General features: G+C 43.4%; 1 protein-coding gene across 1 annotated transcript in view; it reads right to left on the bottom strand.

Moving 5' to 3' along the window:
* DNAH10 (dynein axonemal heavy chain 10) overlaps positions 1-13,194 on the bottom strand; it is a 172,643-nt gene that overhangs the window by 11,649 nt on the left and 147,800 nt on the right. The window contains exons 57-65 of the mRNA XM_069081604.1: positions 10,369-10,505; positions 8,421-8,638; positions 7,546-7,767; positions 7,042-7,189; positions 5,545-5,824; positions 3,863-4,092; positions 3,125-3,398; positions 767-871; positions 278-432 (exon numbers count right to left, since the gene is read on the bottom strand). Of these exons, the coding sequence (XP_068937705.1) occupies positions 278-432; positions 767-871; positions 3,125-3,398; positions 3,863-4,092; positions 5,545-5,824; positions 7,042-7,189; positions 7,546-7,767; positions 8,421-8,638; positions 10,369-10,505 (1,769 nt within the window). The remainder of the gene's footprint in view (positions 1-277; positions 433-766; positions 872-3,124; positions 3,399-3,862; positions 4,093-5,544; positions 5,825-7,041; positions 7,190-7,545; positions 7,768-8,420; positions 8,639-10,368; positions 10,506-13,194) is intronic.

Below are 13,194 nucleotides of genomic sequence, written 5' to 3'. Positions count from 1 at the left end.
GTGTCATGGACCCCTTTGGCAGTCAGTCTGGGGGAAGACTAGGGACCTCTTCTCAGAATCATGTTTTTAAATGCATAAAATAAAACAGCTAGAATTATACCTTATCAGTTAGGAAACCAATGATATTGAAATAAAGTTAACAAAAAAAGATTTTTTAAAAATCAAGTCTGTGGACCACAAGTTAAAAATCCCCAACTTCAGCCAAAGTTGTAGTTTGGGAATTACAAGGTAAGTAGGAGAAGACGCAAACATGTGCAGACACATTCACATAGCTCACCTCCTTCCAGACATTGTTCTGCTTCTCTAAGTCTTCAGGAAGGCTCCCAAAGGTGTCTGGGAACAGCTCTGATAAAAGCACAATATCTTCCCAGCCCTGATCAGCCAGCCAAGGGCAAGGCTTCTTTTGCTTGCTTTTCTCTAGGGAAATGTTTCCTGTTCACAACAAGGGAAGACAAGGAACCCTTGTGGTCTGCTAGTGGACACTCCAGAGTACTCCCCTCTCTCTCATGTGTAGACAAGGGACACAAGCATTGAAAGAGAATGGTCACCATTTCTATCAAATGAGTCCAATTGGTCAAACTCATCGCCCTGACATGGTGGTTCATTGTAAAATCAGCACAGCTACATTCCCATCAAAACTGCAAAGTAACCAAGGTGTAAATCTAATCCAATGTGGTTTAGGGTTTCTTTCAGCAGACTTTTTTTTAACATCTTCAATATAAATTAGGAAAGTTGGGAGAAATGTGGAATTGTGCAAAGTCGTTACCTTTCAAGAAGAAATCCAGCTCTTCCTGGGGGACCCTGCCATCTGCTTGCTCTATCTTGATGGTCATGTTAAAAGAGAAGAGCAGCTTGTGTCTCTCAAACAGCCCTGTGGGAAAACACCGGGGAAGGCTGAGGAACATCCAGTTCGATCCAGGCAATTGGTCAGCCCCTCACAGAACAGTCCCTCCACCCCCTCGGCTGTCCAGCTCTCCTGGCCTGCTTACCCTTCCAACAGGGCATGCCACACCTCCTGGCGCAGGCCTGGGAAACCCTTCACTCCTCCCCTCCTCTTCCTGGCTCCCTTGACTTCCTTCAAAACTTAACTCTCATTTCCACATTCTGCAGGAGGCCCTTACTGGTAACCCCTAGCTGCTAGTGCCTTCCCCTTCAGATCACCTTCCATCCATTCTCTATGTAGCTGCCATGGTTATTTACATGGTATCTCCCCCATTTGGACAGAAGATCCTTGCGTGCAGGGGACCATGGTTGTGTGTTGTCATTTGGGGCTTTTTTGCCCTTATTTGTATCCCCAGTGCTTAGTACAGATACCTAGCGCTCTTTTAAATTGAGTGGGGAGTGCGGGATAGAGAGAGAGAAAATAAATGCTTGTTAATTGGAAAAAAAAAATTTTAAAGGAAGAAAGAGTAATTTCAATTAAACTCCACCTCTCTTTTTGAACAGGTTTCTAGATTAGGGGGAGGGGGTAGAAATATCTCATCTCATGTTTGTAGATAAAACAGAGGTTAGATGATAGAAGAGTTAGGAAGATTTGGAACAGATTGAATGACTGAACACCAGTTAATGGATTGTTATCATTTTGAAGGGTCTTTTGGAGGGGAATGTCCCAGGGATCTATCCTTGGCCCTGAGGTGCTAAACCTTTTTATTAGTGACTTGAATGAAAGTATAAATGGTATTCTTATCAAATTAGCAGATAACACAAAGCTAAGAAAGATGACTAACTAACACGCTGAATGACAAAATAAAGATTAAAAAACAGGCTGAAACAATAGAGAAAATCAGAACTGAATGTCATGTAATTATAATGAATAAATTTGGTCCTGAGGAGAAAGAATATAAAAATGCACTTCCCAGAGATTTGGAATACTATATATGCTGTCAGATTTGGTTGAGGTATTGTTTAGTTTTGCTAAACTGCCTTCCCCCCCATTTTTCCATTTTTTTACTCTTTACTATAGGGAATAGCATTCTGGGGAGGGGTGGAAGGAAAGATATGTTGGGAAATAAAATTCAGGTAAAAACAAAAGCTATAAACAAAAAATTTAAAAAGAAAAGAATGTACTGAATCTAGTGAAATGGAATTTAACAGAATAAATGTAAAGTCCAATACCTGGATTCAAGAAAACAATTGCACAAATATAGAATGAGGACAAGTATGATTAGATAACAGTTCTTGTGAAAAAGAACTGGGGACAGCAAGTGTTATATAAAGCAACAGTGAAATGCGGCAACCGAAAAAAAAAATACAATCTTCATTTCATTATGGGAGGACATGTCCAGAACAAGGAAAATGACAGATGGTCTCTTATAATTCATTCTTGTTAGGTTAGAACTAGAATATGGCAGGGATGCTGGCATATATACAGAGTGACCAGGATAGTGACAGACCTGGATGTGTTATGCCAAGACACCATTCTGTAAAAGGAAAGGAAAAATAGTGCAGTAAAGAGTGCTGGACTTAAGTCATGAGACATGGGTTCAAAGCCCAGCTCTGACATTGGGGAAATCCTCATCTATCTAAGTCTGTTTCCTCACCTGTAAAATGGTGGTGATAATATCTCTACCACTTCCTTCATTGGATGGTTGTGAGGAAAACACTATAGAAAAATTATTGATTACTATGTTACCTGTCTTCAAGGAGGGAGAGAGAGAGAGAGAGAGAGAGAGAGAGAGAGAGAGAGAGAGAGAGAGAGTTTCTGCTTGAAATAATCAGTTTGCTAACAGAGCTTTCTAAAATTACAATTTTCTGCCTCACAAGGAAGTAGGTTCCTCTCCCTGGAGACATTAGTTGAATATGTAGTAGTGGATATTCTTATTCAGGTAAAGGATGAAATAGATGGTCTCTGAGGTCCCTTCCAACTCTGAAACTCTGTAATTCTGTCATTTTAATGAACTCTTTCTTCTTATATCCTGCATTATCAACCACAATCTCTGTAAATACAAATTTGCATAGACAGGTTTCCCTGAAGTCAGGGATGTGATTGCATGTATTACCACATTAGATTACCAACACTTGTGTGACTGACATAACCTCCTTAAATTCAATAATGATTACTGAGGACCTACAATGCCCACAAAACTGAGCACATGTATTCATCTTGCTAGAGAGTTATGCCAACCTGTGCAGCCATAGTTGTAGATGTTGAAAGTTAGAGTGTCCATAATGTTTTTTAACCTCCTTGGTAGAAAAGAATCAGGCAAAGATTTCTTAAGTGAGAAAATGAAGACATCTAAGAAGGCCGACAACGAATACTGATACATGGTATTCACGAGTGCCATTTCTGATAAAACAAAGAACAAGATGGCGCCCCTCTTGGCAGCAGGCCGGTAGCCATCACGCAGTCGGTCAATGTCCACTGCTGTCTTTTCAGCCAATTTGAGTTTCTCTGACACCTAAAGGGAAAGTCTGCATCAGAACATGGTTTTTTGTTTGTTCATTTTTCATATTAAAAAACTTGTAAAATCACAAAGGTGCAATTTTGTAATGGGCTAAAATATTAGAGGGGAAAGAAAATCAGGATGTGAGTATGATACTTTCAAGTAATTGAAAGAAATCTGCTAGGCCAATGAGACTCAGCGTGCTGGGAGACCCTGCTACCAAGATTCCAGGTTGCAAGGCCACAATTGGTCGCGTTTGGTCTCTGGCCACAGCTCTAAGTATGGTATCTCACCCACTTTAGCCACCTCTTCTTTGTCCCCCCAGGTCTTCCTGACTCCATACCCATCACTCCCTCCGCTACAAGTAATGGTAGCCCCAGAGGAGCAGCCTCACTTGAGGTATGAGAGTGTGCCGAGCCTTCCTCCACCCCACGCGGGGCGAGTTGCAATGACACATGTGTGTCAGGAGCTCCCTTTACCTCGGTGGCCTTGGTCTTCGTCTCCTCAAGCGTCTGCACCAAGTCCACGTTATCCAACATGTTGCCCGTGGACGTGGCCAGTTCTCGGAGCAGGGAATCTTCCAGGTCTTTCAGCAAGTTCTTGTTCTCACTCGTCTCCTGGATGAGATGCTCCCTCTGCTCCTCCAGTTCTCTTCTCTCATAGGCCACGATGACGCTGAGCAGCTGGTCCTCTAGGCCCTTCAACGTGACTGTGGGTGGGACACAGAGCCTGGTCTTATTCTCAGGACTTTCCAAATACACAGTGTTTTCCAGTTTTTATTAGTCCTTGTGTCAATCACATAGTACAAGTCAGTCAAAAGTGCAGCACAGTGTCTGTGCTTGAGGAGCTGATACAACATGAAGATGTAAAAGTAAATGATAGTTGCAAAGATCAGGGAGAACTTCCTCTAGGAAGGAGATGGCCTGTGAACTTTAGTCCTGAAGGAAGAAAAGGCTCTAAGACATAGAGGTGAGAAGCAGGAGCATTCCAGGCACTGGGGATAGTGTTTGCACCCCAAAAAAGAGAGAGAGAGAAGAAATGGGATCCTGAGTTCAGTGAGTAGCGAACAGCTACTTTACCTGGGACAGGGATTGTGTGAAGGGGAACAATATGAACATCTGGAAGGTGAAGAAGAGGAAGGAGAAATTACCTCGTATTTACTTATTCATGCAATGGCGCAGCCCCTAAGCAGAACATAAACTCCTTCAGAGAACGTGACCATTCTGCCTTTACAGCTCCAGGGCCTACCACAGTACCTTGCACATGGTGAATGCATATTGTTTGTTGTTTTTGGACCTTCCTTCTTGAAGAGGACCAATGACATCAGGGAGGTCAGGCCATGACTTGTAAATGAATTGGATTTAAGTGAGGCAGGGCTGGGCAAAGTCACCAGCCTCACTTTCTCCTCCAGAACCATCTGGGTCCAGTGGCAAGATATAGATCAGGACGAGTGGAGATGGCCTCATGCAGTGGGAGACTTTGGCCTTTTTAAGCTAAGGCTTCAGTTTGACTGAGGCAACACCCATTCAGTGATTAAGGCTAGGTGAGGAATGAGGCAAAGTATGGTTTCTCTTACCTAGTCAAAAAAAAAATCAATCTGGGAGGGGAAGACCCTCAGGGTTTCTGGCCAAAACAGAAACAATTGCTATTTACATTCACTCTGAGCCTTCAGACCCCAAACCATGCTTTGAAGGGGGGGGAGGGGGCAAAATGCTTATAAATGCTTACTGAATGGATGAATAAAAAGTAAGCTACAGTCAGATGGTGAAGGATTTTAAATGACAAAAGTTGGACTTTATCCTACCCTGGGAAGCCACTGAGCAGTCTCAAACAAGGGAATGACATTGTTAGAATGGTGCTATAGAAGTGTTAGCTGTTATGATTATTAGACTGGAGTTCTACAACCAGAATAAGAGGATTTAGCTTTAAATCTAATGATACTACAAGAAGACTCCATAATCACAGCTCCTTGAATAGACAGACTTGGAATAAGAAAGATGGTGGGTTCAAATCCTAACTCAGATGCTAACTGTGTGACTTCTAAAAAGTCAGTTCACCTCAGTTTCCTCCACTCTAAAAGTAAGGGGTCGGACTGGATGGCCTCTAAGGCCCCCTTACAAATGACCCAATGATTTAAAACAAGGATTCTGCCCATCCTCACCAGTATAGTTGATCACCATGGCTTTTCCAAACACAGATGGAGAATATTTGGGATTGGCCAGTTTGGTGTTCAGGTAGAGTTTGAAATTCATGTCATAATCAACTTCTTTGTCTCCCAATATGATAAACTGTCGTCCTTGAACGTTTTTCACATTTTTTTCCAATACATTATCGATCACTGGGTCAATATATTCATCCACATCTTGGAACAAGAAAGGGGTACCATACTTTATGGACATTTCCAGCTGTTTGAGGAAATCAGGGTCATTAAAAGAAGCAACCTGAAAAAAAGACCAGAACAAACAGAAAGTGAATATGCCCTCACTAAAAGAGGGGCAGCTGAGAATCTTCGCCTTTTTTGTGTCCAGCACGTCATGGACAGTCAGTCTGGGAAGGCCTCCGGAGCTTTTCTCAGCACAATGTTCTCCAGCGGATGTAGCAAAACACCCAGGATTGCAAAAGAGCTAATGATAGGGAAATACAGCTATCAAAATATTTTAGGTAACCAAGTTCTTAGAGCCCAGGTTAAGGGCCACTGAAGGGGCTGCCTTTGAAATGGAGGACAGAAGAAGACAAAAGGGGGAAGAGATTGGAACAAGCAAATGTGTAAAAGAGAAGAATGTATGTGTGTTTGTATGTGTTTCTGTAAGTGTCTCTGCGTGACTCTAGGTGTACATCTGTGTCTATGTGTCCATGTGTCTGTGTGACTATCTGTGTGTGTCCACACGTGTCCATGTGTGTCCATGTGTCTGTTTTGTTTGGTGTGTGTCTTTACGTCTGTGTGTATGTATCTGTACATCTGCATATGTGTCTGGGTGTGTAGCTCTGTGTGTTCATGTATCTGTGTTTCTCTGTGTATGTGCCTGTCTGTGTCTTTGGGTGTCTGTGTATGTCTTCATGTTCACATATGAGTGTCTGTGTGTGCCTTGTGGGGGTCCCCACATGAGGGTGAAACCTGGGGGTGGGGGGAGTGCTAGCTGGAAAGGAAGAAGCTGTGACCACTCCACATTTGCTCTTGGGGTAGTGAGCTGGCAGTGACACAGAACCAGAGCTAGAAGGGCCCTTGGAGGCCATCTCATCCCCCATGTGCCTATCAGAGAATCCTCTCTACTCCAGCACCAACAAGGGGTCAAGCAGCCTTTCTTTGAGGACCCCCACTGAGAGGGAGCCCTCTGCCTCCCAGAGAAGCCCCCTCCACATCTGCATAGCCCTGATGATCAGACATATTGTTTCCCCACATCAAGCCCAAAGCTGCCTTTCTACAGCTTCCATCCATTGGTCCACACTTTGCTCTTGAGGCCAAAAGGACTGAGTTTAATCGTTCTTCCATACTGGAAGACAGCTCTGATATCCCCCCCATAAATCTTTTATTCTCCAAGCAAAACATCACCATCTCACCCCACATATCCTCAACTGTCAGGAACAGCCTTTATGATTTCAAATTCAAAATCATCTCAGTGTGTAGGCTTACAAGAGTCACTGATAACATCAGCCCTACCCGCAGGTTATTTTTTTCTTCTTTTCTCTTTATCCAGTTTAAGGCTTGCTGCTGGGGATCAATACACAAAGGAAAACGGCTAGCTCGTGTGGTGAGAATGCCATTCTGAACAGAGAGTTCATCAGGAGGCAGGCCCTGGGAGCCCCACCTGGGGATCAGAACATCAGAAAATCAGTGCTGCATCCAAGGCTTCCTTGATTGTTTTTACTGTATTGCTCAGAGTCTAAATGCCAAAGGCTGAACAGAAAAATGGTCTGGCTCTAGTGGAAGGGTATAGACCAGTGACCCGGTGCCCAGTATCAGGCAGAAACATCAGTCTGTTTTATCCCTGCTCTAGGGAAGTGGAGACTGACCTCTATTTCCATGCTAAATCCCAGCTCCACCCAAGCCTGGTTTCCTCCAGCACCACTACAGCAGAGGACCCCCCCACCACCCTGCTGTACCCTCCCAAGTCTTGGCCATGAAACAATAGCACGGGTCTCTTGGCTGAAAAGTACCACCTACCTACTGATCTCTACATCATCTGTGAGCAGGCTTTCTAGTCGAAAAGGCTGGCTGAGAGGGATTTCGCGTTCCAGTAAATCTCCTTGCCATACCATATTGACCATCTCATTTCGAAATTCCCAGTTAAAAGCCCCTTCGTAGCTCAGGAAGGCTGAGCAGAGCAGACAGTCGCCCAACAACTTGAATCTCCGGTGTATCAGCTCATCCAAGTCAGCCAGCCATCTGATGGGGAAGAGACAGTCACCCCAGGTTAGTCGTTAGGTTCCGACCCAAATGGGCGGGAACTTTGGAAGACTTACAACTTTCTCCCAGCTATAGTAGAAGTCTATTTGCCAAATTTTGCCAAGTCAACTATTTCTTCAGGCTAGCAGAGACAGACCATCAGATGAGTAATGGGCAACATTAGCAAAACAGACATGTCCAAAATAACTGGCATGGGACAATATTATCCATTACATTTAAGAACTTACAGCTTACGGCTTTACTCACTGACCTCTCAAGCCACAAAGGACCTCACGTGAAGGTTACTTTATCACTCTGCCAGTAGTAAAGCCAACTTCCCCAACCACTGGCATCAGACATCAAGCTAGAAGCCACCAAACTCCCAAAGTTCTGGGTGCCTCAGGGATCTGCCACATGCTTTCTATCCTATGTTCTTCTCTAGTCCCACAGCTACACTGGGTCCTTTGTACTTAACAGGACATAAAGTCTGTCTACAAATAGCCTTTGCATGCCTTAAGTGTACAGAAAAGAAGCTTGTTGCTGAGTAGCCACGGAAGCCCTTTTACAATGGCGAACGTCCCAAGTCACCCTACTCACCTTCTGGATTCAACATCAGAAACTTTTCTAATTTTCTTTCATGAAATGAAGCTAACCTCACATTTTCTGAGCCCAAGCCAGAAATCAGCTTGTCAGCAGCAATCAGCCGCCTTTCCATGATCTCTGCTTCTTCCTGGAGCTGTTGTTTTTCCAATATGGCTGCTTCATATTTGGCTCCCAAAGCTTCTAGTTCAGCCTGGAGGGTGGCCAGCTCATTCTGAATTCTTTCCAGTTCTCTTTTACTGAGGAAATAGTTCCTCTCCAGCCTTGCCACCTGTTATTTCAAAGAGTAAACACAATGCCTGAGAATTGGGTAAGGGAGAGGAGCCACAAGGATACACGCCTTGTTCTAAGCCTTGGACCATACCTATATGATCCAATGAAAGATTCAAGGGACCAAGTGATTTAGTGCCACAGGCTACTACAACCTGGATTCCCTTCTTCAGCTACTTTTTCAGCTCCTCGCTTTCAAGATTCAATCCTTCAACCTAATTAGACCAATGCAATTTGCATTTAAGTGAACATGCAGTCATATTTCTGTGTGTGTGCATGCATGTGAGCATGTGTATGTAGATATATGTGTTGGTATAGAGACATATGTGTGGATGTTTATATTTGTGTATATATGTACCTGTATATATGTATGTATATATATTACATATATATATGTAACCCCCACCTCAAAGCCCATTGGTATGGGACTGTCTCCTTCTTGATAGAGATAAAGATCTTGCCCTGTGAGAGGGGCAGGGAGGAGCTGCTAAGAGGCAAGAGTATTCTTCAGAGTAAATCCCCTTTGGGCGCTCATCAAGCTTCATGTCTCCAAGTGTCAGGTCACTTCAAGCACATCTTTGGGAGGGAAGATAGAAGAGGCCAACCCTACTTCCAATTGCTAAAGGAAAAGATTCCAGGAGGAGCTGGTGGGATGGACCTGTCTCCAGTCTGCTACTCTAGAGACTTCAGGGAGTTTTCCACTTGGGTGAGACCTAGGATACTCTCTTGGTTGAGCTCAGGTATCTCACTACCAATGGGAGAATTACTTCATTATGTATTGTCAGGTATATCTCCTACATAAACCTTCTCTGATTTCTGTTATGATTTGGATAGATGGGTTTCTTTGCTATTCTCTATGTGTGTTCATCATGAACTTGGTATTAGGTGGGGAAGGGGTCAAGCCTTGGATATAGAGCTTGAAAGGTTCTCCTTCCCCACCAAAACAACAAAGTGATCCAGTTAGATGGAACCTGATCATATTCCCTAAATGAACAATATTTAAGAGAGAAAACATAAACTTCTATGCCAATACCTCCTTTATCTGAGGAGAACAGAATAGCCTCCTACCCCAACTTCCTGCTTCCCCCCCTCTTGGCAGGAATTTAAAGTCTCCCATGGAGAAAGACAGAGAGAGAAGAGGCTAGAGATATTTATTCTCCCTTCCTTTGAGTCACAAGGCAGCTCTCCCCTTATACACAGGGCTCTCTATATATGTGGGCCCCTCACATATGGGGCTCACCTTTTTTTCTCCCTACAGTATGTTATACATATATGTTTGTACAGGTATATATCATTTCCATGTGTACCCTGGTGACTTCTAGCATTAAAATATGACTCCAGGTTAAAAGTGCAGAAAAGGGTATTTAAAGGCAAGAGTGGCACTAATGAATTGTTTCTTTGCTTTTTAATCAACGGGAACAATGAGCCGACATACAAATGCTTCATTCCCGGTTTTACAAAATTATATTTTAACTTGCCTTAATGAAGCACATTTCAAAACCTTTTTTTTTTTTTCATTCTCTTCATATACAGAACTTGATAAAACCTTTGGAGAACTCGGCTCTTCCCATTCCCTAATTCATCTAAAAGAGGTGTATTTCAGGGCTGGAATCTACAGGGAGGGGTTTCTAATGCAGACCAGCATGGAAGGGCTGTGGGCATATGAGATGCCAGCTAGTTCCAGACTGGACTCAGCCCAGTTATTTTCTAGGGTTCACAAATGAGCAGTACCTTGTCTCTTTTGGGCTTGATTTCTTTAAAAACATCACAGTAACCCATCACAGCTTCCACAAACTTCAGCATGCCCAACCCTGCTTTGCTTACAGCCTCCATTTCTTCAAAGGTTGTATTGAGATTCTTTAAGAGTGCTTTAAGATAAAATATTGAAAATTTTCAGTCAGTGGGTCAGTCAACAAGCATTAATTAAGTGCTTGCCATGTGACAGATATTGTGCTAAGTTCTGGAGTTACAAAAAAAAAAAAAAAGGGGGGGGGGCGGGGCAAAAAACAGTCCTGCTCTCAAGGAGCTCACAATCTAAAGGGAGGTGGGGAGAGACAACAGGCAAACAAGTATATACAAACACAATATGCATATGATAAGCTGGAGATGATGCCAGGAAGAAAGAACAAAGATTAAGAAGCCTGGGAACGGTTTCTGGCAGAAGGTTTTAGCTGGGGCTTGAAGGAAGTGAGGGAAGTGAGGAGGACAAGAGAGTGGAGGAGTTCCAGGTATGAGTTACAGTCAGTGAAAATGCCTAGAGCTTCTTGTGTGAAGAATAGCAAGGAGGTGGAGTACTTGGGGATGGGGGAGGTAAGAAGACTGGAAAGGTAGGAGGGAGCCAGATGATGAAGTTCTTTAAATGCTAAGCCGAGCATTTTGTATTTGATCCTGGAGGTAATAGGGAGCCACTGAAGTTTGTTGAGGCGGAGAGGGTGTAGAAAGGTTGACATGGTCAGACTTGTACTTTAGGAAAACCAATTTGACAGCTAAATGAAAGACAGACTAAAATGGACAGAGACTGGAGGCAGGCTGACCCAGCAGTCACTGTTTCAATAGTCCAGGCTTGAGGGGATGTGGAGACCTGTACCAATGTGGGTATGGTGTCAGAGGACACAAGGGGGCATATTCAAGAGATGCTACAGAAGTGAAGTGGACAAGAGAGGCTACACAGGGTGAAAGAGAAAAGAAAGGCTGGCAGGAGGTAAAAGGGATAAGAGACGATGCAGGAGTGAAAGGGACAAGAGATGCTGCAGGGGGTGAAACAGACAAGAAACAGACCAGAGAGGCTGCAAGGGTGAAAGGGACAAGAGAAGCTACAGGAATGAAAGAACCAAGAGATGTAGGGGGTGAAACAGACAAAAGAGGCTGCAGGGGTGAAAGGGACAAGAGATGTTGCAGAAGTGGAATGGACAAGAAAGGCTACAGGGAGTGAAATGGACAAGAAACAGACCAGGGAGTCTGCAGGGGGTGAAAGGGACAAGAGATGCAGGAGTGAAAGGGACAAGAGATGCTGCAAGGGGGGGTGAAACAGACAAGAAACAGATCAGAGAGGCTGCAAGGGTGAAAGGGACAAGAGAAGCTACAGGAGTGAAAGAGACAAGAGATGTTGCAGAAGTGGAATGGAGAAGAGAGGCTACAGGGAGTGAAATGGACAAGAAACAGACCAGGGAGTCTGCAGGGGTGAAAGGAACAAGAGAGGCTGCAGGCATGGAATCGACAGGCCTTGGCCACAGCCTAGATAAAGCGGGGTGAGAGTGGGGAATCATCCTGACTTCTAGGTTATGAGTTTAAGGGACTGGGAGGAAGGTGAGGCCCTTGACAGTAATAGGGAAATTCAGAAGAGGAGATGATTTGTGATAAGAGGGAAGATAATGAGTTCCATTTTAGATGTGTTTTGGTGTCTGTGGAACACACAGTTTGAGAAAATGATGAATAGCTGTCACTCTAAAAAAAGAGAGAAACAAGATGCATTGGGGCTAATTAAGTACTCCTGATTCATTATTCATTAATTAATATGTCCATAAAATATAGATCCAACTGTCTGAGATCTGAGAATGCCAGATATCTATCTGTGTTTCTTAACTGATCGTTTGGATATGAGAAAAGCCTCTTGAAGGGCAAAGGCAAACTGACATGAGCTGAATTGGAGCCTCCCCCCAAAGTCCCTTCTTCCAACTAGACTTCCAAGGTCTCTATTGAGAAGCTCTGTCTGCATATGCAGCTGAATCTCTGCCAAGCTGTGCCTGCATTGCATCTGCCAGAGTTGGCAGGCCTGAGACCTAGGGCCCAGGTTTGCAATGGGGTCATGAAAGTTCCAGGTAAAGGACCTTCACTTGCCACAGCCATCATCTGAGCTGGGAGAGGGTCCTCAGATAAAACCATCACAAAGCTACACTTTAGCATTTCCTACAATGGTCCTTCTATCTAACCGTAAACAGAATAACACAAAGGGAGAATTTATTATGGAAGGGGAAAAACGAACGTCAAAATGACACAAGTTTCAGAGGACAACATCCTGGTGCTGGGGCAGGTGTCCTGTAACAGGAGGCCTAGGTCACAGGACCGAGGTACAAATCTTGGTTCTGCAGCCACTGCCCAGATGAGCAACCTGGAGCAACATCTCTGGGTCTCATTGTCCCCCTCGGTGAAATGGAGGCACCAGACTAGTTACTCTACTGGGTCCCTTCCAGTCTAAACCCATGATAGTGACCTCTATGAACTTAGAACAAAAACATCAGGATAAAGAATTATAATAATACAATTATAATTGCTTTCCTCATTGATATTGAGTATAATATTGACAATATAGATATAGATAAAGAGATATAGGAATAGATAAATATACAAGCATAAATACAGGTATAGGCATAGATAGCAGGATAGATGATATAGGTATAGACATTATAGATATAGATGTTATAGATATGGCAATAGATATAGATTTTGTAAATATAGGTATAGATGTTATAAATATACATACAGAAATAGATACAGGTATAGACAATATACATATAGATACAGGCATAGACATAGATATAGATGACAGAAATATAAATA

Source organism: Petaurus breviceps, unplaced genomic scaffold (genome assembly GCF_028583685.1).
Source record: "Petaurus breviceps papuanus isolate PSGF00001 unplaced genomic scaffold, PetGlider_PUasm1.0 99, whole genome shotgun sequence".
NCBI lineage: Eukaryota > Metazoa > Chordata > Mammalia > Diprotodontia > Petauridae > Petaurus > Petaurus breviceps.
The sequence above is the reverse complement of the archived record's forward strand: the minus strand, read 5'-3'. Positions and strand labels throughout refer to the sequence as shown.